Source organism: Macaca mulatta, chromosome 16 (assembly GCF_049350105.2).
Source record: "Macaca mulatta isolate MMU2019108-1 chromosome 16, T2T-MMU8v2.0, whole genome shotgun sequence".
In the NCBI taxonomy this organism is placed as follows: domain Eukaryota; kingdom Metazoa; phylum Chordata; class Mammalia; order Primates; family Cercopithecidae; genus Macaca; species Macaca mulatta.
The window spans coordinates 63,166,510-63,194,427 of record NC_133421.1 but is presented as its reverse complement, the minus strand read 5'-3'; the positions used below and the strand labels follow the sequence as shown (position 1 = coordinate 63,194,427).

At 54.3% G+C, this 27,918-nt stretch overlaps 1 protein-coding gene, 1 long non-coding RNA gene and 2 other non-coding genes across 9 annotated transcripts in view; 1 reads left to right on the top strand and 3 right to left on the bottom strand.

Moving 5' to 3' along the window:
- Positions 1–24,289, bottom strand: part of LASP1 (LIM and SH3 protein 1) — a 59,471-nt gene extending 35,182 nt beyond the window's left edge. Inside the window, exons 1-4 of one of the 6 annotated variants that reach the window (XM_028835473.2) lie at positions 23,239–23,367; positions 22,867–22,947; positions 16,152–16,246; positions 2,965–3,049 (exon numbers count right to left, since the gene is read on the bottom strand). In XM_028835473.2, coding sequence (XP_028691306.1) covers positions 2,965–3,049; positions 16,152–16,207 — 141 coding nt within the window. In that variant the 5' untranslated portion in view covers positions 16,208–16,246; positions 22,867–22,947; positions 23,239–23,367. 6 annotated transcript variants of the gene reach the window in all.
- LOC144335673 (uncharacterized) lies at positions 9,298–14,789 on the bottom strand. The gene is made up of 3 exons (XR_013406722.1): positions 14,525–14,789; positions 10,896–12,691; positions 9,298–10,476 (listed from the first exon to the last, which is right to left on the bottom strand). It is a non-coding gene; the product is annotated as an uncharacterized LOC144335673 (long non-coding RNA).
- A 689-nt stretch (positions 24,290–24,978) lies between the features above and the next one.
- Positions 24,979–25,050, top strand: TRNAC-GCA (transfer RNA cysteine (anticodon GCA)). The gene has a single exon. It is a non-coding gene; the product is annotated as a tRNA-Cys (tRNA).
- A 1,564-nt stretch (positions 25,051–26,614) lies between these two features.
- On the bottom strand, positions 26,615–26,686 carry TRNAC-GCA (transfer RNA cysteine (anticodon GCA)). Its single transcript has one exon. It is a non-coding gene; the product is annotated as a tRNA-Cys (tRNA).
- Positions 26,687–27,918: the final 1,232 nt, after the last annotated feature.

The window sequence follows — 27,918 nt, the reverse complement described above, 5'->3', positions numbered from 1 at the left end:
GAGGAACGGGCTCAAGGGCCAGGTCATGGGGCTTGATGTCTGCCTCTGTCCCTGGGCTCTGGGCAAGCAGGGCAGCCTCTGTAAATCTCCCTGTCCCTATCTGTATGATAGGGATAATAAGAGCCCCTCTTTCATCAGCTGGCTGTGAGGATTAAACAAAGCCAGGCATACACACATACGTGTGCGCGCGCGCACACACACACACACGGACACACTCTGGCCCTCAGTGAGACCCTAATGAAGAGTGACCACCATTGTCATCTCCCGAGAGGCCTGCCCAGGAACCCAGCAGGCCATGACCCTGAGAAGCAGGGGGCACAGGCTGGGGACAGGAGCCCCCAAACCCAGAGTGTGGTGCCAGCTTCCCCAGTTGGGGGCAGAAGCAGCCCCTGCCAACAGCGTGCCCTGCCCACCTGCTGCCCATCCCGGGCAGGGGGAACAAGGTGGGTGGGGGGGGTTCTTCCTCCTTAAATTCCACCCCTCGGGGATCAGGTGCCGGGGCAAAAAGAGCTGCAGCCATGCTTTTGTGGGACTGACACAGGCTGAGGGGTTTGAATTTCTCCCCTGAGAAGGGTGTGTGTGTATGTGTGTGTGTGTGTGTGTGTGTGTGTGTGTGCTGAGGGGTTTGAATTTCTCCCCTGAGAAGGGTGTGTGTGTGTGTGTGTGTGTGTGTGTGTGTGTGTGTGTGTTGTGTATGTGTGTGTGTGTCCAAAGACCTGCCACAGGCTGAGGGGTTTGAATTTCTCCCCTGAGAAGGGTGTGTGTGTGTGTGTGTGTGTGTGTGTGTGTGTGTGTGTGTGTCCAAAGACCTGCCATCTGTTCCCAGCACCTCTTCCCCCAGGTCCTTCTGAGCCCCTCCACCTCTGGCCCCCAGCGCCCTTCCACAGGGAAGGGAATCCGAGGCAGGAGTCAGGGCCCGGCTAGAATCTGTAAAATCTGGCCAGGCAGCCAGGCCTCCGGCCTCCTTGGCTGACAGCAGGCGGTGGTGCTCCCCCACTTCCCAGTAACTTCAGCTTGTGTCCGCAGGCGGGTGGGTGGTTGGTGTGAGCTGCTGCTCCCCTCCTCTGTGAGCCTCAGGCCCTACCAGGGCTGTGAGGGGTCAAGGGCCCCACACGTAGGAGTGACAAGACCGGGGCCCAAATCCTGGATCCATACTCACTCACTCACTCAGTTCCCCTCTCTGTGAAACACAGACAGTGGGTCTTTCACCTTACCCCAGAGCCCAGTCAAGGATGAACAGGGGAACTAACTAAAGGCACTTGCTAAACTACACAATTTCTTTCTTTTCCTTTTGTAGAGACAGGGTCTCACTCCGTCACCCAGGCTGGAGTGTAGTGATGCGATCATGGCTCACTGCAGCCTCCAATTCCTCAGTTCAAGTGATCCTCCCGCCTCAAACTCCCGAGTAGCTATGACCACAGGTGCACACCACCATCCCTGCTAGTTTTTTGTTTTTTGTGTGTGCTTTTTTTTAGGGACCAGTTATTGCTATGTTGCCCCAGCTGGTCTCAAACTCCTGGGCTCAAGTGATCCTCTCACTTTGGCCTCCCAGAGCACTGGGATTACAGGCGTGAGCCATGGCCCCCAGCCCTAAATTACAAAACTTCTCAACAGCATAAGGAACTATCACATTTATTGTTAAGGTAGAGACTGTTTCTTAGGGAGTGGGTAGTCCCTGGGTTAGACAAACCTACATTCAAAGCCGCCAGTGTCTATTTCCTCTTCTCTGAAGGGAGGTGATCCTACAGCTGCACAGGGCTAGGTGAGGATTACACAGCTCACACACCCGGAGCGTTGATCCCTCCATCGCCAGCTATGAATATTATTATTGCCTCTCCTAAAACCCGCAGGACCTCAACCAGTCCCTTAGTGTCACTGGGTCTTGGTCGTCTCATCTGTAACAATGGGGAAGATAGCACCTTCCTCACAGGGCTGCTAGGATTCCGAGAGAGGGTGCATGAGAAGCCTGACACAGGGCAGGGTCCGTTCTGCCTGATGAACCCGATTCTGAGAGAGGGTGATGGAAAGACACAGGGCAGGGTCGGTTCTCCCCGATGGACCCAGGCAGTCACATCAAGATCAGGCAGCAGGAGTCCCCTCTGGAGGAACTGGGAGAAACCCCCTCTCTGTGGCCCGGGTGAAACCTCTGCAGTCTTTTCCAGGTCCTGAGTGGGTCCTGGGTGCGCTGTCCACATGGTAAATTCCCCTACATGCATTCTTGTGCATCATCCTTTCATCGGCTGAAGCCCCGCCCCGCCCCACCCCACCTCATCACTGGCCAGGTTTGTCCCAGGAGCCCTCACACCCCCAGGCAGGGTAGGTCAACTGTTCTGTTCTCAGGACTCCAGACCCTTTGCTTATTCCTCCGTGTCCCCTAAAGACCAAGTTCTCCCTAGGCCTGGAACCCATCCTCCCCTCCTACAGGAGCACACACCTCCCACTCAGCAGTGCTCTGGAAAGTCAAGCCAAAGGAGACAGAGGCAGAACAGCCCCCCATCCCGCTCCCCCATGGCAGGGCCCCCTTCACACCTTGCCCTCCAGTGGGTGGAGAAGGTTTGGGATGTGGCTATAGAGGGTGGGCTGCACAGCCTCAGACTGGCATGACCTGGAGGGGCAAATTCCCTGGTCCTCCCCAAACTCCTCCTTTTTGGGTAAGTGTGAATGGGGAAGACGGAGGGGAGAGTGGCTTCCTGGAGGAGGTGGGCTTTAGGGAGCCCCAGAGCGGGCTCAAATAGACACCCACACCTCTCCAATCCCCTCTAGGTAGGAAGTGGGGGAACGCTGTACTCTGCTCCTTTGATAAAGTCAGGGGTGGGGTCAAACGTCAAGGCAATGCTAGGATTTCAGCACCCTGGCCTTGCAGAGTAACCGCAGGGGAAGGTACTCTTGCCAAATGGCGACCTTACAACACCCCTCCCCAGCATCCCTCTCCCCGCCAGGCCCCGGCACCGCCCAGCCCCTCACCTGACTCTGGAGCTCACTCTGTTGCTTGAGGCGAAGGTTTTCCGGGGTGTCAGCCACCATGGTGAAGGACTGCTTGGGGTAGTGTCTGCAGGACAGAAAAAACAGAGTGGGGGTGACTCTGGGGGAGGGGCAGGAGCCTCTGGGCTTCTCACAAAGCACGCTCTCCTGGGAACTTCCTCCTATGCCTGGGCACCCCCTGGCCCGGCCCCACAGGAGGACCTCAGTGTCCACTACCAAGGCTGAGGGGAGACAAGCATTTCTCAGACTCAGCTGGGACTGGCTGACCTGGGAAGACACAGCAGGCATCAGTGACGGGCCAGCCAAGGAGAACTGTCTTGAGTGAAAGGATGGCCACTGGGACACTCTCTGAGGGTTGAAGGTTACCCTTGTTTGGGGATAATCCATGCCTTGTGCCTACCACACATGGAGGTCAAGGCAACTGGGCCCGGCTGGGGGAAGATGGACACAGGTGAGTCAGGACTAAGCTTTCAGCTAAGACCAGAAGTGGAGACCAACCACGCAGAGGAGAGCAAGGGGGAGACAGAAAAAGAAAGGGACACACATATCCAGGGGGACTTCCTAGAGGAAGTGGTGAGAGAGAAAACACATGGTTAAAGTGGTATTTAAAAGGGTTAACAAGGTCCAACCTAATTGGAGGGTAGGTGGGAAGGCCAGCTTGAGGATAAAAAAGGAGGTCACCTGAGTGTGACAGGTAAAATACAGGTTGAATATCCCTTATTGCAAATGCTCAGGACCAGATGTGTTTCAGATTTTGGATTTTTTCTCAGATTTTGGAATATCTGAATATTCATACTGAGACATCTTACAGATGGGACCATTTCCTATATACCTCATACACATGGCCTGAAGGTAATTTTATGCAATATTTTACATAATTTTGTGCATGAAACAAAATTACTGACTGCTTTTTGACCTATCACCTATCACATGAGGCCAGGTGTGGAATTTTCCCTTGTGGCATCACGTCGGCACTCAAAGCTTTGCATCTTGGAGCACTTCAGACTCTGGACTTTTAGATCAGGGCTGCTCAATCTGTAGTAACAACAGTGATTAGGCCGGGCATGGTGGCTCACACCTGTAATCCCAGCACTTTGGGAGGCTGAGGCGTGCGGATCACGAGAGGTCAGAAGTTCGAGACTAGCCTGGTCAATATGGTGAAACCCCAGTCTCTACTAAAAATACAAAAATTAGCTGGGCGTGGTGGCATGTGCCTATAGTCCCAGCTACTCGGGAGGCTGAGGCTGGAGAATCACTTGAACCCAGGATGCAAAGGTTGTGCTGAGCCAAGATCCTGCCACTGCACTGCAGCCTAAGCGACAGACCCAGACTACATCTCAAGAAGAAAAAACAAACCGAAACAAAACAAAAAACCAAACAGTGAATGTCTCCCCTGTGCTAGGCTTATGTGCCCTAATTCATCGAATTCTCACGCCACTTGTGTGACTGGTACTCAGTGTACCCCTTTGACAGATGGGAGAACTGAGGCCAGAGAGGTTAAACAACACGGCCAAGGCACACAGAGATCCAGATTTGCGCCCAGGCGATCGCTTCAGTTCATGCTGAACTTAGTCGCCAATTTCCAGGCCCAGGACAGCCGGGTCCCCAGCAAAAGGGCCTGGCTTGGAGGCAGCAAAAGCCAGGGCAACCCTCGGAGCCTGCAGAGACCTCCAGAAGAGTCTGGTCCAACTCCCTCATTTCCAAGGAGGAAACAGTGTGCTGGCGCCAGGCCACTTCTCCCTTAGCAGTCTTCATAATTAACTTATTTATCACATCAATGTATTGTCTTCTCTCTCCACTACTTCTCTGTGAGGGGAGGGATTTTGGGGTCTCTTTTGTTCATTGATTTATCTCAAGCTCCTAGACTAGTAGGCAGTGCTCAGTAAATATTTGTTGAATAAACAAATGTCAGGCTGGGCGTGGTGACTCACGCCTATAATCCCAACATTTTGGGAGGCCAAAGTAGGTGGATCACGTGAGGCCAGAAGTTCGAGACCAGCCTGGCTAACATTGCGAAACCCTGTTTCTATTAAAAATACAAAAATTAGCCGGGCACTGTCGCGTGTAGCTGTAATCCCAGCTACTCAGGAGGCTGAGGCAGGGGAATCGCTTGAACCTGGGAGGCGGAGGTTGCAGTGAGCCAAGATTGCGCCATTGCACTCCAGCCTGGGTGACAGAGCAAGACTCTATTTAAAAAAAAAAAAAGTCACACCAGGAGTTAGAGCTGGTGTGGGACTAGAACTCAGCCCTTCTCCATCCCCCTCTCATCACAAGGTCCCCTGGCAAACCAGCTGCAGGAGAGACAGGCAGCTCTGAGCCATGTAGCTTGTATGTATTTCTCATACCATGTGCTGGTATGAGAAATGTCTGGGGGTCTGCATGGGCCCCAATTACCTCAGGGACTGGTGGGTGGCCCGTCAGGCCATTTTGTTGTTGTTGTTGTTGTTGAGACAGAGTCTCTTTTTTTTTTTTTTTTTTTTTTTTTGAGACGGAGTCTCACTCTGTCGCCCAGGCTGGAGTACAGTGGCCGGATCTCAGCTCACTGCAAGCTCCGCCTCCCGGGTTCACACCATTCTCCTGCCTCAGCCTCCCGAGTAGCTGGGACTACAGACGCCCGCCACCTCGCCCGGCTAGGTTTTTGTATTTTTTAGTAGAGACGGGGTTTCACCGTGTTAGCCAGGATGGTCTCGATCTCCTGACCTTGTGATCCGCCCGTCTCGGCCTCCCAAAGTGCTGGGATTACAGGCTTGAGCCACCGCGCCCGGCCCGTCAGGCCATTTTTAGCCCTGGGTGACCACAGCCCACCACAGCTGTGACCCCTGCAGATCCCTGACTCACAGGCCGCACCCAGGTAAGCGACAGATGGCCTCCTGGAACCTATTTCTAGGCACGTGCCACCCAAAGTTGACACACCCAAGAGCTAGGAACGAGCTGCCCTCTGCTCTGCATGTTATCCAGCTGCCCACACGGCCGTGCATCAGAGCTACCTGTAAACCGGCGACTTCCCTCGAGGCCACCACTTGTGAAGGGCAGGGCTCAGGATTTGGAGACCTCAATCAAGGGAGGCATAACTTTCAAGGGCCCAGTGCAGGGCTCTGGCCCTGCCACTGACTTACTGGGTGACCTTGGCAAATCCTTTTTCCCTTGGGCCACTTTCACTGTCCCGGTTCCAGATGATTCTAGCAGTGCCCCTCCCCCAGCCCTCACCTGGGTCCTGGCCACCCAGGTCAGCCCAGACTCGCAGTTCCTCCAGCAAAGGAAGGGAAGATGAGGAAAGGCAAACACAGCTGGCAACAGACATGGCCTGTGGTGAACGTGTGGCCAAGTCTGGGGTCCGGTCCCCATGCAGCCAGGGCCACCCACAGCTGAGGAGCTCCCTTCAAAGTTTCTGTACAATTCCAGGGCAAGGGACGATCAACCATGAGTCTGTTCCTAGAGACCAGAAAGGGAAGATCTCTAGCAGGGCTGGCAGGCCCTGAGGCCCTAAGAGGGAGTGCTTCGGAGACGAGACAACCCTCCCCCCAAATCAGAGCCATTCTGCAGACTGGGCAGGGGCTGTGTCGAGGAGAGCATATGGAAGTAGAGGCACATGTGGCAGGAGCAGGGTAGGGAAGAGGAGCAGCTCTGGCCCAGTACTCGAAGACTTAATTCTGAGAAGATGGGGCTGCTTAGCATTTGGTGGGGAGGGGTACAGGCAAGCAGGGCAAACGCATCCTCCAGACCCGGTCTGCAAACCCTGGGGTTTCTCATTTGCCAGAATGCACAGGGTTAAAACAGGCCAGGCTGGGCGCAGTGGCTCACACCTGTAATCCCAGCACTTTGGGAGGCCAAGGAGGGCAGATCTCTTAAGCCAGGAGTTCGAGACCAGCCTGAGCTACAGAGCAAGAGCCTGTTTTTAATAAACAAATAAATAAATAAATAAATAAATAAATAAAAACAGGGGCCAGCTCCAGTGGCCCAAGGACCACCAGACAGGTACACCTGACGTGCTCCACCCACTCCACAGTCTGAAGTTCCTACACACACTGCACTGTGCCTCACACATGATGAATATATAGATATGCCCTCTGCACCGATGGGCGCCTCCAAGACACGGAGGCCAGCGGGTCTGCACGCAGCAGCTGCATTGAGGCCACGTCCGCATACCCCCTGCCCCCCACACTGTGTCCCTCTGCTCACCCTACACCCACCGGAAGGTCTCCAGAGCCCCTCCAACATGCAGCAGGCACCCTGGGTGGGGTTGCCAGGTACTTCATCCTCTCTTCAGAAGCACCCTTCCCCCTAGTCTCAGCCCCCGACAGCTGGAGCTCGAATCCCATCAGAAGGGAAGTGGGGATGAGCCAGCCCAGATGTGAGCTCAGCTTAATTTGGCAGGGGTGAGGGGGATTTTAATCCTGCATCAGATTAATTAGATTAAAGAGGCACTCCAGAGCCTCCAAGCTCCTTCCCCTGCCCCCTAAGCCCAAACCGAGGCAGAGGAAAGCAGGCAGACAGCTCAGGCTATATTCCTACTGCCAGGTCAACCCTGTCCCCTCCCCACAGCTCATAGTCCCAGCCCCCAGCCCAGGCGAGAGGACTCTGCCTTTCCCTCTCCCTGCTCACTACGCTTCAGGTTTCCATGGCAACCTCATCTTTAGCTCCAGGCAGGAGAGCAGCAAGAGCTAGAGCGAGAGAGGAGAGGTCTATAGGGGTGGGGGAAGAGACACAGACGGCAAGGGGGTCCTCAACTAAGGAGAAGCCCATAAGGGCAAAGTCAGGAGACTGTGTCTATAGGATCTTTATGGATAATTTAGGTGAGGAGGACAGGTGTCACGGGTTTGTTTGTAGAAGCAAAGGCATGAGAACATCAGTGCTGCACCCCTCCCCCCACCAGCATGCCGGGCTTCAAAGAAAGCTCCAAATGATGTGACCTCCCTCCAGAAACAATTTTTGGGAATTCTACCTTTTCCCTTCCTCCCCACCCCATCTATTACCCCTAGATCCCAGCAGGGATGGTTGGAAATGTGTGCATGCCAACATGGGTGCTAAGACAGACAAGGGGCCACCTGTCCCAGCTGGTGACCCCGCTGGAACCCAACCCCATGACAGACTGGGCCACAGCGAGGCATGGCGAACAGGGTGATCAGCTGGGTGCAGGGCAGAGTCCAGAGCACAGCTGTCCTTTGTCCCATAGGCCAGTCTGTATCGGCCCCTTGTTAATCATTCCAAGTAGATGGTGGGCTCTCTGCAGGTGCGCCACCTGTCCTTCCTCCCTGCTGTCAGCTGCTCTGGGGAGTTTGTGGGGAGAGGCGTGGATACAGCCCCGTAGGACAGGAAGAAGAGGGGCAGGAACAGGGACTGGATAGGATGGGGCAGGGCAAACAGGCAGCTATTGACAGCAGCCTCGGGCTTCAAGACAATTTACAGAGACACAAAGTAACATCTTGGTACACTGCGTCCTGTGCACACGCCACACAGCTATGGGCTGGCATTCTCATCGTGCCATTTTACAGATGAAGAAACTGAGGTCCAGTGTCAAGGGCAGAGACCTTGTCCAAGGCACTCTCCTCTACACCACAGCTGCCCAGACAGCGAAGGTGAGGCCAGACGGACCCCAGCCACCTCCAGCACTCAGTTCTGGGGAAAGATGTGCTTGGCAGGTTGGGTGCCAAACAAAGCACTTCATCCTTCAAACCCAACTCGTTTCCAAGCTCAGCCATTATGAGAGATACTCTGGAGCCTCTCAGCCACACCTACTTAGGAGCTGCCTATCCCTCCGAATTTCTCAAAAGTATATGATACAGGTCAGGCATGTAATCCCAGAATTTTGGGAGGCTGAGGCGGGCGAATCACCTGAGGTCAGGAGTTCAAGACCATTCTGGCCAACATGGCAAAACTCTATCTCTACTAAAAATACAAAAATTAGCCGGGCATGGTGGCACACACCTGTAATCCCAGCTACTCAGGAGGCTGAGGCAGGAGAATCCCTTGAACCTGGGAAGTGGAGGTTGTAGTGAGCCGAGATCACACGTCTGCACTTTAGCCTGGGAGACAGAGAGAGACCCCACCTCAAAAAAAAAAAAAAAAAAAAAAAGCTGGACGCGGTGGCTCACGCCTGTAATCCCAACACTTTGGGAGGCTAAGGCGGTCGGATCATTTGAAGTCAGGAGTTCAAGATCAGCCTGGACAACATGGTGAAACACCGTCTCTACTAAAAATACAAAAAAATTAGCTAGGCATGGTAGTGGCCTCCTGTAATCCCAGCCATTTGGGAAGCTGAGGCAGGAGAATCGCTTGAACCCAGGAGGCGGAGGTTGCAGTGAGCCAAGACTGCACCATTGCACTCCAGCCTGGGCAACAAAAGCGAAACTCTGTCTCAAAAAATAAAAGTTTAAAAAAAAAAAAAATATGATACAGAAGAGGCCCTGTGTCCCAGGAGAGGGGTTACCCGTGAGGACCTCTGGGTGGCCTTCCTGCTCGGTGGGACTACAGAGGCAAGGTTTCTGGGCTCACAGGTGACAGGGACAGCTTGTCGGCCACCAGCCTCATTCCCCAGTCCTACCATCAGCCACACTCCAGGGTCAGAAGAAGAACAGGATAGCAAACCCGAAAGCCCAGCGACCTTTCTACACAGAGCCTTGCCCCTTCCAGGCTTGGACCCCTTCAAAAACCACAGCTTTGTGTTCAAGGAGGAACAAAAATACATCAACAAAAGCAACAAGGAGCTTTTGGTTTTACCAAAAGGAAAAAAAAAAAACCAGCCCCCACATCCTGCCTCTAGAAAGAGCTGCTGATTCCAAAAGCCCCTGCTGGGAAGGCTGCCCACAGGCGGGAAGGGAGGGCTCCCTGCTAACCCAGTTTCTCACCCATCCGTCCCCTCAGGCCTAAGGGGCTGAAGTGGTGGGATAGGAAGCAACAAGGAGGCATTGTTCAACCAGAGGGAAAAAAAGAGCAGTCAAAACCATCAAGGCTAGACTTGAGGAAGAACTTACCAGCTGTCAGACTGCCGTCAGATTGCACACAAAATGAAAAGAAAAAGAAAAAGCCTGCCCCTGTCGGTAACAGAGAAAGAGAAACAATTCTGCCAAGTTGAGTAAGGCATAGAAACGCAGGCCTGTTTCCTCATCTGTAAAACGTGGGTGTTAGGAAGCAAAGTGACCCCTGAGGCTCCAGGAGGCCTGGAGGACAGGGATTTGGGGGTAAGCGAGGTGGGAGGGCTACCTGGGGGCCATATTTGGCCACTTGGGCTGGCCATTTGTACTTGCCCTCCCCCACACTGTCATCCCTAGTCCCAATTTTTCCAGTCAGAGGCAGAGAATTTTGGGGAGGAGGGAAAGCCCTAGGCCCCAGTACAGGTTTTGCCTACTCCTGCCCCACCCACTTTTATTTTTATTTTCATTTTTACATTTTTTAGAGACAGAGTGTCCCTCTGTTGCCCAGGCTGGAATGCAGTGGGGCAATCAGGGCTATTTGCAGCCTCAACCTCCCAGACTCAAGCAATCCTCCTGCCTCAGCCTCCCAAGTAGCTGGGACCACAGACATGTGCCACACCACACTTGGCGAATTTATTTTATTTTTTGTAGAGATGAGGCTGGTCTTGAACTCCTGGCCTCAAGCGATCCACCCTCCTCAGTCTCTCAAAGTGCTGGGATTACAGGCATAAACCACTGCGCCCAACCCTGCCCACCTTTTAAAAGCAGCTGGGGCCGGGTGCGGTGGCTCACGCCTATAATCCCAGTACTTCGGGAGGCTGAGGCGGGTGGATCACGAGGTCTGAAACCCCGTCTCTACTAAAAATGCAAAAAATTAGCCAGGCGTGGTGGTGGGCGCCTATAGTCCCAGCTACTTGGGAGGCTGAGGCAGGAGAATGGCGTGAACCCGGGAGGCAGAGCTTGCAGTGAGCCGAGATCACGCCACTGTACTCCAGCCTGGGCGACTGAGCAAGACTCTGTCTCAAAAAAAAAAGCAGCTGGGATTAAAGACAGTTTGCTAGAATCCAGAGACACATAAGCACCCAGCCTTGTCTGGCACAGACCACACCCTACTCCCATCTGATGCCTAGGGGAAGGGGCAGAAACATAGTCCCTGGCTCCCCAGAATCAGGGACCTCTTCACCCTCCTCGGTCCTCACTCCACAGCTCAAGGAAACTGGAGAATGGACCCCAGATATGTGCAGTCAGAGAAGAGGGGAAAGGCGCAACCAAGTCCCCCACTTTTCCTTGCTCAGCCCATGCCCGCCTCCCACTTGACACCTCACAAGCTGGTTCCCCTGGCTGGCAACCCCGCCTCCTGTCAGTAGGGCCCCAAAGAGAAGGGAACAGGCAGTCATCTAGACTATCTGCAGGGACTTTCTCCAGTCCTCTAGACTATCTGCAGGGACTTTCTCCAGTCCTCTAGACTATCTGCAGGGAGACAATGATGCAAGTTGATGCTAAGCCAGGGCGTGTGGACTGATCTGCCCCACTTTTGGAAAATCCAGTTTACAAAACAAGTAACGGAGGGCATAAATATCTCTCTCACCCCACCCACCCAGAAGCTTCAAGGAAGAATTTGGGCCGGGCAGTGGCTCACGCCTATAATCCCAGCACTTTGGGAGGCTGAGGCAGGTGGATCACCTGAGGTCAAGAGTTCCGGACCAGTCTCACCAACATGGAGAAACCCCGTCTCTACTGAAAATACAAAAATTAGCTAGGCATGGTGGAGGGCGCCTGTAATCCCAGCTACTCGGGAGGCTGAGGCGGAGAATTGCTTGAACCAGGGAGGCAGAGGTTGCAGTGAGTGAGCTGAGAACATGCCACTGCACTCCAGCTTGGGCGACAGAGACTCTGTCTCAAAAAAAAGAAACAAAAATAATTCGATTAGCGGTTCTTCCTCCACCACTGGCTATTGTGCAAAAGCCGGGAGTGCACCCTCAACCTCGCCACAGCATTGGCTGCATGGCTGCAGCCCTGAATGTGGAAACACAAAACACAGCCCATTCAGCCCAGCTCCCAAGTCCTCCTCCCCGGCCCCAGCACCGGTGTGGGTGTCTGCCTACACACCAGGCATGTGTGTAACTGCATGCACGTGGGGGTCCGCCACACCAGGCGGGCTGGCTGTGAGCTCTGGCCTGTGTTTCTTCCCCGGCCTCTCCCCCAAACAAGTCTGATGCAAGGACAGAAACAGAAGAGGCCTTTTCACTGCCTACTCTACAGTCACTTTCTAGAACTTAAATCTGAATCTTAAGAAACCACAAGGAAAGATAGCTTTCTTCTCTCTTGACCAGCCCCCTGCAAGATCCTAGCTCCCCTCAGGGCTCAGAGACTAGCCAGAGATAGGCAGAACATAGAGGCCACACCAAACTCACATACTCGCTGGGTGGGCCCAACTCCCTGGCAAAGTGCCAGAAGAAACCACGTGCCCCTTTGGGTCCTGCACTGGGTTTGGCCCAGCATGGAGCACGTGATGCTTCAGAGAAAGAAGCCAGGCCTGTGGTCCACAAAGCAAGACCAGAACAGAAATGGGAGAAAACTGTACCCTGGTAAACCCAGGATTCAGGAACCTGAATGTCACTCAGGGATAAGACCAGAGGCAGGAAGAAAACGGGAGGAGGCGGGGCTGAGGCGGGTGGATCACCTGAGGCAAAGAGTTTGAGACCAGCCTGGGCAACATGACAAGACCCCCTCTCTACAAAAAACTTAAAAATTAGCATGGTGGCCGGGCGCGGTGGCTCACGCCTGTAATCCCAGCACTTTGGGAGGCCGAGGCGGGCGGATCACAAGGTCAGGAGATCGAGACCATCCTGGCTAACACTGTGAAACCCCGTCTCTACTAAAAATGCAAAAAATTAGCCGGGCGAGGCGGCGGGCGCCTGTAGTCCCAGCTACTCGGGAGGCTGAGGCAGGAGAATGGCGGGAACCCGGGAGGCGGAGCTTGCAGTGAGCTGAGATCCGGCCACTGCACTCCAGCCTGGGCGACTAAGCGAGACTCTGTCTCAAAAAAAAAAAAAAAAAAATTAGCATGGTGCCGCACGCCTGTGGTACCAGCTACTAGAGAGGCTGAGGCAGGAGGATTACTTAAACCCAGGAGGTCGAGGCTGCAGTGAGCCATGATCACTCCACTGCACTCCAGCCTAGGTGACAAAAAAAGTAAATACAAACAAAAAAAGTAAGCAAGCAGGAGGGAATGACAGCAAACACTCGGCCTAGAGCCTGGCACATAGCAAAGTACCCAATAAATTCTCTTTGGTCTAGGGTCCAACATCCCTGGACAGGAATTTTTTTTTTTTTGTCTTTTTTGTTTGTTTGTTTGTTTTGAGATGGAGTCTCGCTCTGTCGCCCAGGCTGGAGTGCAGAGGCAATCTCGGCTCACTGCAGTCCTGGCCTCCCAGGTTCAAGCAATTCTCCTGCCTCAGCCTCCTGAGTAGCTGGGATTATAGGTGCCAGCCACATCTGGCTAATGTTTGTATTTGTAGTGGAGATGGAGTTTCACCACGTTGGCCAGGCTGGTCTAGTAGAACTCCTGACCTTAAGCAATCCACTCGCCTCAGCCTCCCAAAGTGCTGGGATTACAGGTCTGAGCCACTGTGCCTGGCCTCCTGGGCAGGAATTTTTAACCATAGGGAAACCAAGGCTCAGACAGGTCCAGAGAGCACTCCTTGCAAGCGGGCCCCACACCTGGTTCATCCCAGAATCCCCATGGGTAACATCTTGGCCCAGCGGACGCAGGGGAGGGAGAATGCCTGCCTTGGGCGAGGTGCTACCACAACTAAAGTGAAACACAGCTGGGTTGCAAATCCCCCAGGTCTCTCTCACTAGTCTCCTTCCCAGGAAACATCCCAACTGGGCCAAAGGTCAACCAGGCACGGCAGAGGCTAGGGTTATAAAAGCTGGAGGAAACATGGAGGGGCCAACCTGCTTCTTTTGGCTGGAGGCCAGGAGGGAGACAGGGGAACCTCTGCCTCTGCAAGTTGGAAGCAGCATCCAGAGAAGAAGCCTTCATCTTCTGCCTCTCCAGGCTCCCCCAGCCCCCGCAGGAGCCCTCCACCCCACCTTGCGGCAGCTTCCCAAGAAGACAGTAAAAACAATAAGCTGGAACTTTGGATGAGGCCGATAAAAATGCAAAGAAAACAAGGACAAGCCTCTGATTTTTCTCCAGCTCCCAATGCTCACTGAATGCTAGGCGGCTGGAGTCACTGGGCTCCAAGGCTTAGTGTGCTGGGGCGGAGGCTCAGAATCAAGGCTGAGGTGGTCCAGCAACCGAGGGGTTAACTGCCCTGGCTTCTCTGAACCCCACCCCACTCCCCAGTGGAGGGAGGAAGTGGCAGAGAACCAGGGCTTGTGTGAGCCCTTAAGAATTTGAAGAATGTCCCATTTCCCTTGTGGGGGTGGGAGGGGTTGGTAGGGGGAAGAGGAACAGTAGAAATTAATATAAGAGAAGGGGCAGCTGAAGGAGGGGCCAGGACAGAACTGCAACCCTTCCTCTACCCAGATAACCCGCCCAGTGCCCTCCTTCTTCCAGAAGGGATGACTTCAGGTTGCTTCTTGGGCTTGAGATTTTTATCAGGAATCTGTTTTCCCAGCACCTGGCAGAGGTTAGTATGCATTATAGCAGCAGGCAGGCAATAAATGTCTGCTGAATGAGCAAGCGCCTAGAAAGATGAAACAGTGGTCTTCGCCAGGGAGCGGGAGGGGGTCAGGGAGCAGGGAAGGTTTAGGGTAAGGTTAGGGGTAAGGCTGGAGGTTTAAGCCCCCTTTTTAGACAAGTCCCAAATGCAGGTGAACTTCAGCTGCAAAGAGCCTACTGACTGAGAATTAAAAAAAAAAAAAAAAAAAAAAAAACTGGACTCAAGTTAGATCCTAAATTCATGTGAACACTGAAATTACCATTACTTGAGTTGGTTGAAGTTAAAAAAAAAAAAAAGTAAAAATACATTTTAAATTAAAAAAAAAAAAATTGAATTAAGGCTGGCAAGGTGGCTTATACCTGTAATCCCGGCACTTTGGGAGGCTGAGGCGGGCGCATCACTGAGGTCAGGAGTTCGAGACCAGCCTGGCCAACACAGAGAAACCCCGGTCTCTACTAAAAATACAAAAATTAGCTGGGCATGGTAGCGTGCATCTGTAATACCGGTTACTTAGGAGGCTTAGGCACAAGAATCGCTTGAAGCCAGGAGGTGGAGGTTGCAGTGAGCCAACTGCACTCCAGCCTGGGTAATGGAGTCTGTCTCCAAAAAAAAAAAAAAAAAAAAAGGCAAGTTAAAAGAAAAAGAAATTATCATTACTTATAAGTGACTTGACCTTCCAAAACCTCCACCTCGCAGGAGGCGGCAGCTGTGAGGCCCCAATACTGAGTTTGTACTTACTACTCACAAGGTCAACTTGAAGATGGAAAGTTGCTGTACTTTCTGGGACTGCATGGGACGGGATGGGAGAGGAGGGGAGGTGTTCCTCCAGGCTCTGGGATGGGGGACCCCACCTCTATACTCCCTCCCTACTGTCGGCTGCTGCAGATCCCAGTGCAGAAGGACACAGTCCAAGATGACTATACTCAAAAAAATACAGTCTCCACAGCCTCCCTCACCAGGCAGGGAAGAGATCTATCTGGCCCAGGCAACGCCCTTTATACACCCCCTGCCCCTTCTCAAAAAATGAACACCAAAAGGGTGGACACGAGGCTTCCAGAGAGTTTTCTTGAAAGAACCACTGGAGGAAGGAGCCCCCAAAGCCTAGGAAGTACCGGGTGAGAGAAGGAAACCATCGATTTTGGGGAGAGAAATAAGGGAAGGTAAACAGGAGAACAAAGCCCCCAAACCCAAATACAACAGACAGGTCACTCATTCTTGAAAGACCACGCGGAAAGCCCTCTTTTGTAGCAGGAGGCAGTGGAAAGACATGTGCTCACCTTACTGCCCAGAGGCTGGGCTAGAGCCAGTCTCTCCCTAGCCATCCCATCTTGAGAGTCTCTTCCCTTCCCTAAGCCCCAGTTTCCTCGTCTGTACTTTAAATGCACTTTAAATGGGGGATAAAAGCACTTTAAATGGGGATAAAAAGTGCTTGCTTCATCCAGCTGTCGTGAGGATAAAATGTGATGTTCAGGCAGGGGGTGGAAGTGTTCGCCACTGTCACCTTGTGGTTATTGGAAGGGAAGGAAGAACTCAAGGGGAGGGAGCCAAAGCACCCACCCAGTCCCCTGCCCAGAACAGGACTCACGCGTTGCAGTAGGGCTTCTTCTCGTAGCCCTTGTAGTTCTTCATGTTCAGTGTCATCTTGCAGGTCTCGCAATGGAAGCATGCTTTATGCCAGAACTGGGGATGGAGACAGAAGGAGGACATATATCAGATACCAGGACTTCTGAAAAAGGGGCTCAGGCCCTGGGAAGGGGCACTCTGGAGCTGCTGGGACTGTCCTAGGCCCATGGCTATGGGGAGAACATGGAATTATCCCAGGTGAGCTGGGGGCATCTCAGGTCACAGTCTTTGGCACTCACCTCCCCTCTCTCCTTCCTCATCCTCCACCAACGGGCCATTTGAACCCAGGAGGAAGAGAAGGGCAGGCATGAAGGACGGGGTGAAGAGACCAGTTATAGTGGCGGCAGCAGCCCCCAGGTCAGCTCCACCCTCCCCAGGGAACCCCTCCTGCCCAGAGCTGGAGAGGCCTCATTGCTTATGCAAAGCTGCACTGGGTTGCTAGGGAGCAGCCGCTGAACATGAAGGAGCAGCTCCTCTGGCCGCACGGAGGCCTCAGAAGAGGAAGGCCCAGCCCCCACACACCCAGGCCCGGAACCCAGGTGCTCCTAGCTCCTGGACCAGAGCCCAGCACACCCGCTAGACCCACATAAGCCCCAGGTGGTGCTACAGCTCCAATACCTCCCACTTCCTGTGGGATGCCCAGCCAGAGGAGTGGGCTGGGTGTCCCAGGCTCTGTCAACACACCACATCCTTTCTACCCTTCCTTCATCCTCCCCCACCCCAGTGGGAGGGCAGGAGAGCGCCCAGCAGCGGGTCCCCCACTGAGGCACTGAAGGGCTCTGCTTCAAAGCCTTGAAGGTAGACACCTCCATAGTGGACATCAAAGCTCTACCCCACTAATTGTATGGCCTTGGGCGGGGCCCTGCACCTCAGGGGAGCCCACTTCCTGGTGTGTAGAATGGATGTAATAACACCTGGCCCTCCTGGGATTGTCCAGAGCTCAGGAGAAATCACCTTCAAAGCCCTCAGCACAGCATTTGGCACCTCTAAGCACTCAGATGTCAGGTGCTGGGCACCGCAGATGTGAACCTCAGCTGAGGGAGTCAGGGCTCACACTGGAGATTGTGTGTGTTGGGGTGCAGAGGGGCTTCACTGTGCCAACCACAGCTCCAATCCATTCATGCGTGTGAGAATGTGGCACACAGGGCCCATCCAGGGTGGCTGACGGAGGGAAAAGAGTGATGACAGAAAGAGAACTGATCTAGGCCAGGAGCGGTGGCTCACGCCTGTAATCCCAGCACTTTGGGAGGCTGAGGCAGGCGGATTACCTGAGGTTGGGAGTTCAAGACCAGCCTGGTCAACATGGTGAAACTCCGTATCTACTAAAAAATACCAAAAAATTAGCCAGGTGCAGTGTCGCATGCCTGTAATCCCAGCTACTCGGGAGGCTGAGGCAGGAGAATCGCTTGAACCCAGGAGGCGGAGGTTGCGGTGAGCCGAGATCACGCCACTGCACTCCAGCCTGGGGTACAGAGCAAGACTTAATCTCAAAAATAAATAAATAAATAAGCCAGGTATGGTAGCGTGTGCCTGTAATCCCAGCTACTTGGGAGGCTGAAGCAGAAGAATCACTTAAACCCAGGAAGTGGAGGTTGCAGTGAGCCAAGATTGTGTCACTGCACTCAGCCTGGGCGACAGAGCAAGACTGCCCAAAGAAAAAAAAGAGAGAGAGACAGAAACGATCTAACAGCCTCCATGTGGCAGCCTGGAGGGGTCTTTGTGGAACCGCTGAGAAGTATTGATGCTTAGGCAAACCCGTGACAACAGGATCTAATTCACCCCCAGAAGCCCAGGATGATGCCCTGGATCACCATCAAATAGGGGTCCACTGCCAGGACCCCAGAATAATCCAGGCCACCTGAGTGACCTGGCTGGCCTGTCCCTGCCCCATTTCCCAGCAGTCAAGGGAGACATTCCCCACTCTGAAAGAAGGAGGCCAGAAGGCAGGCCCCGGGGACTTTTGAAGGAGCCCAGCCAGAGCTGGTTCTTGGCCATTTGTCAAGGAATTCCCCCAAGGGGATGCTTTTCAAAATGTGGTCTCCAAACTTCGGAGAGGTGCTTCTGAGACACTGGGAGGAGGGGATAGCAGAAAGAAGGCTGAGAATCTGGGATTCAACCTCCCCTACCATGGCCCACTTCAACCAGAGACCCCCAGGGTAATTTCAGGGAGAAATCGCCTTCTAATAGGGTACTGGTTCCCTATCAAGAAGACCCAAAGGAAAAACCTAATGGTGGAATATTAAACAGAGTGCTAGGAGAACCACTCTTGAGGAGGAAGGCCAGCCAGAAGTCTGGAAGCAAAGAAGTGGTGGGTCTAAGCTTGGCCCCCTCCCCAACCTGGGCCTACCCCAGTGACCCAGGTCCCCTAAACTCCCATGTGGCAACTTACAGACTCCTTCTGGTGCATAACCCCAACACACAGAACCCACCGGGGACACGAAGACAGGGTGGTCCCTGCCCCCACAGGCCCCTGAAGTGACAGCCCCACTCCCTCCCCCAGTGACTGGGAGGCATTGGCAGGGTGCCCCAGCCTTGTCACTACCCAGTCTGCTGGCCTCTACCTACTTAGCTGCACATGCCCCTGCCTGGGCCCCCGCCTCCTGCTACCCCCACAGGGGCCTGCCAGCAAAAACATTCTCCAGAATCCAGACCATGACCCACTTTCTCTCTCTCTCTCTCTCTCTCTCACACACACACACTCACACGCACACACACACACTCACACGCACACACACACGAAGGGCTACACACTATCCTAGGACGGGGGACCTCCAAGTCTGCCTCCTGATTGAGGTTGGGGAGACAAAGGGAGAGAGACCCCTACTCCAGATGGCCAGGCCTCCACCTAGAGCCAAACCCCTTGGAGGAGGAGGGTGGGGTGTACTGAGCAGGCAGGGGGCACAGGGCCAACACCGCACCCAGGGGTTCCAAAGACCCCTCCAGGCTGCCACGTGGAGGAAGCAGAGCCCCTCTTCAAGGGGATGGTGCCTATTTCTTTTTTTTTTTTTTTTTTTTTTTTTTTTGAGACGGAGTCTGGCTCTGTCACCCAGGCTGGAGTGCAGTGGCGCGATCTCGGCTCACTGCAAGCTCCGCCTCCCGGGTTTACGCATTCTCCTGCCTCAGCCTCCCGAGTAGCTGGGACTATAGGCGCCCGCCACCTCGCCCGGCTAGTTTTTTGTATTTTTTAGTAGAGACGGGGTTTCACCGTGTTAGCCAGGATGGTCTCGATCTCCTGACCTCGTGATCCGCCCGTCTCGGCCTCCCAAAGTGCTGGGATTACAGGCTTGAGCCACCGCGCCCGGCCGATGGTGCCTATTTCTATCAGTTCCTTCCCACCTCCCTCACAGGCCCCACACTCTCATCCAGACACACAAGGGTGGGGCAGAGGAGGGTGGTCACCTGTCCCCCTGCAGGGGGCTCCCAGCAGAAAAATGGAAACCAGTTACTATGAAGCACAAGTGTCAAGTGGAGCTGCAGCCACTGTCTCCCGGAGTGCTGGAGGGTCAGGAGAGGAGGCCGCTCCACCCCTAATGCCTGGCACCTCCAGTGGCTTCAGGCGACTCCCCTCCCCTCTGGAGGAAGGCCCCAAGGTTCAAGAAAACCCACCAGCTCCTTACACTGTGTCCTTTTTGGGGTAGGAAAATTGTGGGGAGGGGAGGCAGAAAATGGCCAGTCCCTCCACAGCCGCTGTGAGCCTAGCCTGGACCCTAAGATGAAAGAAACCCTGTCTTGTCTCAATGGGGTCTGGGGAAGGACACTGTCAGGGAAATATGTCCAGAGGATCCCACAGTGACCCCGTCTGCCTCAGCCCTGCCCCATGGGCTCTGTCCTAGAGCAAGAGCCCCCCCTCTTTTAAAGACCCCAGGCAAGATGATTTCAGCGAAGCATTCCTGGGCCTCAGGACTCAGGAGGAAAGTGCACCTCGAGGCATGCTCCTTCCTGCTCCCTGCAAAGTCCATGGTTTCCCTGTTCACAGAAACCAGACAGACCCTACCCCTGCTGCCCTGCCCGTTAGAGGCCTCTCAGCCTGGATCCAAGGCTCCAAAGCAGGGTCACCTTGATCTTCCCTTGCCTATTGATCTTCCCTTGCCTACCTGCAACCCACTCTACAGAAAGGTAAACAGGCTGGTAGGGGGAGAAGCCTGCAAGGATACCCCTCACTTGGGACAGCCTGTCCCTCCGTGGCTCTGGGTTGGGGGGGATGTGCCAAGCTTCGTGTCACTGTGCCTGCAGCCTGGCACCTTGGCCTCTGAACCCAGGCTACCTGGGGTAGCCATGACTCAGGGATGGAGTATGAGGCAGTCTCTTCCCTTCCTGTTGCCCAGGGTTACAGTTTCTCCCTCCTGCAGAGGCAATGCCAACCCCACCCTGGCCGGGTCACCGGCCTAGCTCAGTTGGCCACCTGACCCGCTGGCTTAAAGGCACAGATCTCTGCTGCACCTCCACAAATTCCGAGGAGGACAGGACTAGTCCCAGTGGCCCCACTCCCCCATACAAGACCCCAGGCCCAGAGCATTCCTCCAGATAGGGTCACGAAGGGATGGGACCCACTTTTGGCACAAATGAGATAGAAATAAAATATAAATATGTATAAATAAAAGTACTTTATACTGGCAGAAGAGCTGAGCAGAAAGAACTGTGGATATGAATTTCAGCTCTAAGAGAGGGAGATGAGCCACACGGGCTACCTGAGCCTCCGTTTATGGGGTACATCATTTACAAGAGCACACACACCTACTTTGTGAAGCTGCTGTGAAGACTGAGCCCAGCATATTGCGATAACTAGTAGCTATTATGAAGGGATGATCCCAAGATGATGGTGGGGTACTCTAAGCTTCAGCTAGCAAAACGGGGTACCACAGCTGTGAGGACCTCACCCCCTTCGAGTGGGGAGGGAGCGCTCAGACAAGCAGAGGCAGAGGGCCTGCCCTAACGGGGGATTCCAGGGGACCTGGCAGCAGTCCAATCCTCTACCTCCACCTGTTTTCAGAAACCTGGGGAAGCAAGCCAGGAAAGAGGGACATGGCAAGATTCTTGACAACACAGCTCCCTAGATACAAAGCAGGTGCACAAAGTAGGTGCTCAATAAATATTTGTTGAATGAGCAAATGAGGTCACCCTGTTTCTCCCCCAGCTCTAATCCCAGAAGTCCTCTGGAGAAGCAAATCTCGACCTCCTTCCTCAAACACTGTCATCAGCAATACATATTTATCCAGCTTGCAAAGCATGCTGGGTACTGCAGGTTGGGGGCAGGGTGGCCTTCAGAGGTGACAAGGTTTCTACCCACCTATGCCTTTGGGAGATAAGGCTCAGGGAGGAGAAAAGGCTGAAACCAAGGGCACAGTCTGTGCTTTGGGCCACGTAGAGGGCCGAGTGCCATGGGGGATTGTAGAGAAAAGGGTGAGTCTAATTTGACTCTTTTGCTGTAAATGGGAGGTCTTGGGAAGTTAGTTAGCAACTATGGGAATGAAGTTGCCTATGGGACTGAAGGATCCCCCTCCTCCCTGGTCTCAGCCCAGCATCCTCCAGGCACTGGTTCACCATTCCTGGTGCCTATCCTTACTGCCTGGAGCAGGTGGGGAGGAATACATCTGATACATGGATATTTCAGGTCTCCTGCTCAGTACAGGGGGCAAGGTCTCTCCAGGGCCACTTCCTATAGGGAGAATTCTAAAAAGAGGAAGGAATCACCAACTCCTACTTCCCTGGGCAACCCCCACTTGAACGTCCTCTTCCAGCTAGGGTAAGAGAACTGGGGAGGGCACCCAGCAGCATCCCTGCTCCCCTCTCCTCGGATACACGGCACTGAAGGGCTTTCCAAGGGGAGTGGTATGGAGCTGAACAGAGCATCCCAGAGAGGTAGGGAGGGCATAGTCTATACAGCACCCTCTTTAGCACTCAGGGACTTTAGTGCACTGCCCCACCTTCAAGGAAATGACATCATCATACCCATCTGACAGATGGTAAAAACTGAGGCCTAAAGACATTCAAAAAACTCGTGGGAGCATACCTGGAACAAGGACCCAGTCTCCCAACTCCTAGGGTGGCAATCCTGCCTTCATGTTTTGCTTTTTCCTTATACGGGTGAAGCGCCCTCTGCCTCTTCCCAATTCATGACTGTGGAGAAGGGGACCACAGGGAACTCAAGATGCAGAGGCCAAAATCTCTGCCACGAGGGGAGGGCAAAATCCCAGTATGCAAGGACAGGTACATTCTCAAGGGGAGACTTCATCATCTGATAGCTCTAAGCTCAAGTCTTGCCCAACAGCGGCTGGCATGGTCACGGGCAGATCAACACCTTTCCTGTGCCCACAATATACCCCCTCCTCTCCTCCTGCCCAATCAAGCCCAGGACCAGGAGGGACAGTGACACAGCAGCGGCCCCATATGCTCACACTCCCCAAGAGCAAGTTCAAATGTGTTTCAGAACCTCCAACCCCACCTCCTCACCCTGACTCAGAGGCCAAAGGTCACTGAGGAAGCTCACACCCTAAGGGGGAAGGGAGAGACAAGGTGTCCAATGAACTATCCTCTCCTGAACTAAACCCGGCTCCAGGTCAGTAATGAACTTGGCCCCAGGGCTCTGTACGCCTCTTTCATCCAGTGTTCCCACCCTTGCACCCCTCTTCCATCCAGTCCCCCCAGCCCTCTCAGTTCAGATGGAAAGGTCAGAATACCTGGACTTGGAGCCAGCTTTGGGTGATGGACGAAAGACGCGGTGAGGAAGGGCACAAAATCACAGAGGCCTCCCCTCCAGACTGGGGAGGAGAGGGGATGCAGAGGGGCAGGTTTTACCTTAGGATCTCACGGAGCTTACAAGAGGACAGGATCCTACACCAAACTGTACGGGAAACGCCCAGTTCTACTCTCCAACCCCCCCTCCAAAAGTCTAATGGCAACCAGATGAACAAGTCCAGCATTGGGGAGACAGGGCCCCCAGGGGGCAGTGAATCTCCACAAGGCCACCATCCCTCCCCCCGCCGCCCATACCTCCCCCTTTCCTTGGCTTCCCCAGAACTCAGCCAACCCCACCCTCCAATTGGAGAAACCTGCTTTGAAAAGTTAGCTCTTTGTTCTTCCACACGATCTCCTGGCTCTGAGCACAATTTCAAGAGATCTCAGCGAAGCACCCCCCACCCACCCTACTCCGGCACCCGACCCCACCCGGCTCAGGCTGGGCGGCCCAGCACCGGGAGTTGGCTTTTAATTGGAGGTGGGGGTTGGGAAGCTATGGAGGAGGTCTGCGAGTCTTTTAACCACTCAATCACCAAGGGGGCCTCAGGTCGTTCAAAATTGGGGGTCTTGCGGCGGAGCCCGGGTCCTTACCCGAAACCCCCCGCATCAGATGCCACACTTGCAGGCTGATAAGCCCCCGCCCCGCCAGGCCAGGAAGCTAGGCCATCCCCCGCCGGAACGGACGGTTTCGCAGGGCCCCCCAGCCTCTGCCCCGCCCCCCTCCGCCCCCTCCACCAGCGCCCCGCGCTTCCGCCTACTTGGCGCTAGGCGCGGAGTGGAGAGGGAGCGGCCGTCTCTTCTCACTCTCCAGGCCCTAGGGGGCGGGACTGCACCCCTAACCTTCCCCCAACACACCCCGGGGCCTGGCTTCCCTGCTTCTCTCCCGTCCTCCCAACCCCAAGGCACAGAGCCCACCCCTCTCCAGCACCGGCTGCCCGCTACGCGTGGACTCCCCGCCTCGCCCCAGATCTCCTGGTTTCCAGATTGGGATGTGTCCCCACACCCCATGACACCGCCCGCCCGCCCTCCCTCCATTCTCCTGGGATCGCGGGGATAAGGCAGCAAAGACCCGGCCCTTCTCTCCTCCCTGGATTCAGAGCACTGCCGGGGATTGCAAAGACGCGTCTCCCGGTCCCGGGCTCACCTTATCCAGACAGTTCACCTTCTCCGTGGGATACACGATCTTGCCGCACCGGGCACAGTTGGGGTTCATGGTTCCGAGAAAGGCTGGGGCGGGGACGTCGGAGCTCTAGCGCGTCCTCTTCCCCAAGGCGAGCTGGCGGGAGGAGGCCGCGGCTGCAACTACACAGGCGGCAGCGACGGCGGCTGGAGCTGGGGAACTGGCCTCCGCCTCCGCCCTCCTTCCCCTAATAAACACAGCGGGGAGGAGGGGCTGCACCGGGGCGGGCACGCGCCTCGGGTGCGGGCGAGGGCACGCGCAGCGAGGCGCGCTCCCCGGGCGACGTGGGGCTGCGCGGGGGCGGGTTCCTGGGGGGAACTGCGCGGCCAGCGGTGCTGGCGCCCCGGCGCTCCCAGGCTGACTGCGCCCGGTGCCCAGGGCCCTTCCCGAGCCGGAGGCGGCGCAGAGCCAGGCCGGCTGCACATCTGGGGCGCTCGGGCTGCAGGAGGCGGGCTAACCCCTGAAGACCGTCGAGGGTGGGGTTGGAGCCCTCCTGAACGCCGGAAATGATTCACCGCATTCGGGGACTTTCCTTTCTACCGGTTGCTACCGGGCATGAATCTACAGACCGAACGGGGACCCCCTGCCCTGCCCCTCTTAACTCTCTTCCGGCCCACACCCTTTCCCACATTTGTGGGGCGGAACCCGTCCCTCCCTCTTGGACCCTGCGCGCTGCCGGGCCCGGGCTAGTGCTTCCCTCCCCGAGCCCCTGCAGTGCACCTTCCCTGGGTTCCCCGGATGCGGGCACCGTCTGCGTTCAGCATGACCCCTTTTCTTCTGCATTCCTTTCTCTTTATGTTACACCCTACCACAGAGTAACAGCTGCAACAATGCCTAGTACCCAAAGAGCCGCCTCCAGGCGCTGCAGCGGCGCGGGGGTATAGCTCAGTGGTAGAGCATTTGACTGCAGATCAAGAGGTCCCTGGTTCAAATCCGGGTGCCCCCTCGGTGGTTTTTCCTTCCAGTTGTTAACCAACCATCTGTTTTTCATTCTCGATTCATATTTTAACATTGGGTCCTGACTACAAAGAAAAAAAGGTGAAAGAAGTATCTTCCTCATTTTTCAGCCTTAGCAGAAAGCTTTCGGTTTTACTTTGTGCTCAGCGGGTGGGTATAAAAGCTGCGCGAACGCATTACTCGCGCCAGAGGTGTAGGGATTTCTGTGGCCAGGGCTGCCAGCCTCAGATGAATCAGACAGTTCGAGGTGCCGGGTTTGAGGGACAGAATGTTTCCAATGGGGGTAGGGAGACAGGAGAACGCCTCAAGTTGGCGTTCCTTTTGGGATTGGAGGGTGGGTCAAGCGAGGGAAACCCATAGACACAGCCCTTCTCCAACTTCAACTTTCTGTATTAATAGTGACGTGGACGTGCTGTGTTCATCCTTGACTATTAATGTACAAAAGTAAAGTTATATCCCAATGCAAACTGAGATAAACGAATACAGTGTTTCTCAAACTTGAACGTGCATCAGAATTACCTGCAGGGCTTGTTAAAACTCTCCTAGTTTCTGATTCTGTAAGGGGGCACCGAGAATTTGCATTTCTACCAAGTTTCCAGGTGCCGCTGGTGCTGCTGGTGTGGGGACCACATTTTAAGAACCACTGAAGTGAGAATAAAAGGCCGTGGAGTTTCATAACCTAAAGATGAGAACAAATATCTGCTGGCTGCGTGCCTGACAGTGTCACTGTTGGGCCGGAGGAAAATGGTAAGTGTGACGAGAGACAAGGGCGTCCCCCTCAACTAGGTTTTGCCCAAAAAAAGGAAAAATAAGGGAGAAAGGAAGAGGCGTGCTGCCTGGGTCAAAGGGCAGCTGCTATATTTTAAACCCGGAATGTGGTTGTGTCATGCCTCGGACCCCGGGAAAACGCGCATTTTTTTTTCTCCTGGCTCCCATTACTGTGAGCTGCATCGCTAGGCTGAACAGAGAGATCACAGATCAGCAGACCTGCGGTTCCGTGCAAAAAACCCAGGAGGAACCAGTTTTACCTCTCCTTTAGGCCTTGGACTTTCCATCTATAGCTTATCAAGCCAAAGCCCTGCCTATGAGCTAAGTAAAGAAGGAAGAGGGAAAACTGCTCGCTGTTTACCTTCTACCTTCTGTGCCCTGTCCTGTTCGAGTTCGCCAATATATGAAGACCTCTGAAATTGGATTATTTCTCCTAGTTTTCATAGTCAAGTACGAACTACTGCCCCGTTCAAGACACATTTTTTAACCCCAAAACAAGTTATAATTATCGTTAAACCAATGGGCATCGGAGATGGGAATCTATCAACGCCTTTGTTCTACAACTGAGACTACTAGTGCGCTTCTCGCCACTTGGGGTATGAGGACTCAGGTCCACCTAAAGGTAGCCTCTGGTTGCTGCTCTCTCCCTCTAGGGTAAGGGAATCCTTTCAAGGTGAAAATTAGGTAGGTGGAAGATACAAAGGACACTTCCGGTGACTTTTGGATTCAGAACTCGCTAACTCAGGTTATTCCTGCATGACTGTGAAAAGAGGTAAAACAACGCGAGGGGGCACCCGGATTTGAACCGGGGACCTCTTGATCTGCAGTCAAATGCTCTACCACTGAGCTATACCCCCTCTGCTGGACGCCCTTTGGGAAATTCTTTTTACAGCGATCGATCCCAAAATGTTCATACTTTCACCATTTGTTCAAAATTAGCGTCTCTTTGCTGGATTATACTGAAATTACCAATGAGGAAGGGGAAATTTAAAAAGTAGGCCAAAAAAGGCCGGGCACAGTGGCTCACGCCTGTAATCCCAGCACTTTGGGAAGCCGAACCGGGAGGATCACGAGGTCAGGAGTTCGAGACCAGACTGACCAAGACGGTGATAAACCCCGTCTCTACTAAAAATACAAAAATTAGCCGGGGGGGGGGGGTGGCGGGCGCCTGTAATCCCAGCTACTCGGAAGGCTGAGGCAGGAGAATCGCTTGAACCCGGGCGGCAGAGGTTGCAGTGAGCCGACATCGCGCCACTGCACTCCAGCAGGGGCAACAGAGTTGAGACTCCGTCTCAAAAAAAAAAAAAAAAAAAGGCTAGGCCAAGACGTGGTGGCAGTTTGAAAAGTATGTGAATTTAGGTGCCAATCTGCTTTTTCTAGGTTCATTACTTTTTTTTTCCCCCCAGACGGAGTCTTCCTCTGTAACCCAGGCTGGAGTGAGTGCAGTGTGGCGCAGTCTCGGCTCACTGCAACCTCCGCCTCCCGGGTTCAAGCGATTCTCCTGCCTCAGCCTCCTGAATAGCTGGGAATCCAGGCGCCCGCCGCCGCGCCCGGCTCCTTTTTGTATTTTTAGTAGAGATAGGGGATTCGCCGTGTTGGCTAGGCTGGTCTCCAACACCTGATTTCGTGATCTGCCCTCCTCGGCCTCCCAAAGTGCTGGGATTACAGGCATGAGCCACCGCGCCCTGCTTGGTTCAGTTTGTTTGTTTGTTTGTTTTCCATTTTGTGGAGAAGGGGGCAGGAGGCCGTCTCCCAATGTTGCCCAGAGACGGAATTTCGTTCTTGTTGATCAGTCTGGAGTGCAATGGCGCGATCTCGGCTCACCGCAACCTCTGCCTCCCAGGTTCAAGCGATTCTCCCGCCTCAGCCTCCTGAGTAGCTGGGATTACATGCATGCACCCCACGCCTGGCTAATTGTGTATTTTTAGTAGAGACGGGGTTTCTCCATGTTGCACAGGCTGGCCTCGAACTCCCTACTTCAGGTGATCCGCCCGCCTTGGCCTGCCAAGGTGCTGGGACTTGGGACTACAGGCGTGAGCCACCACTCCCAGCCTAGGCTCAATTCTTTTTTTTGAGATGGAGTCTCGCT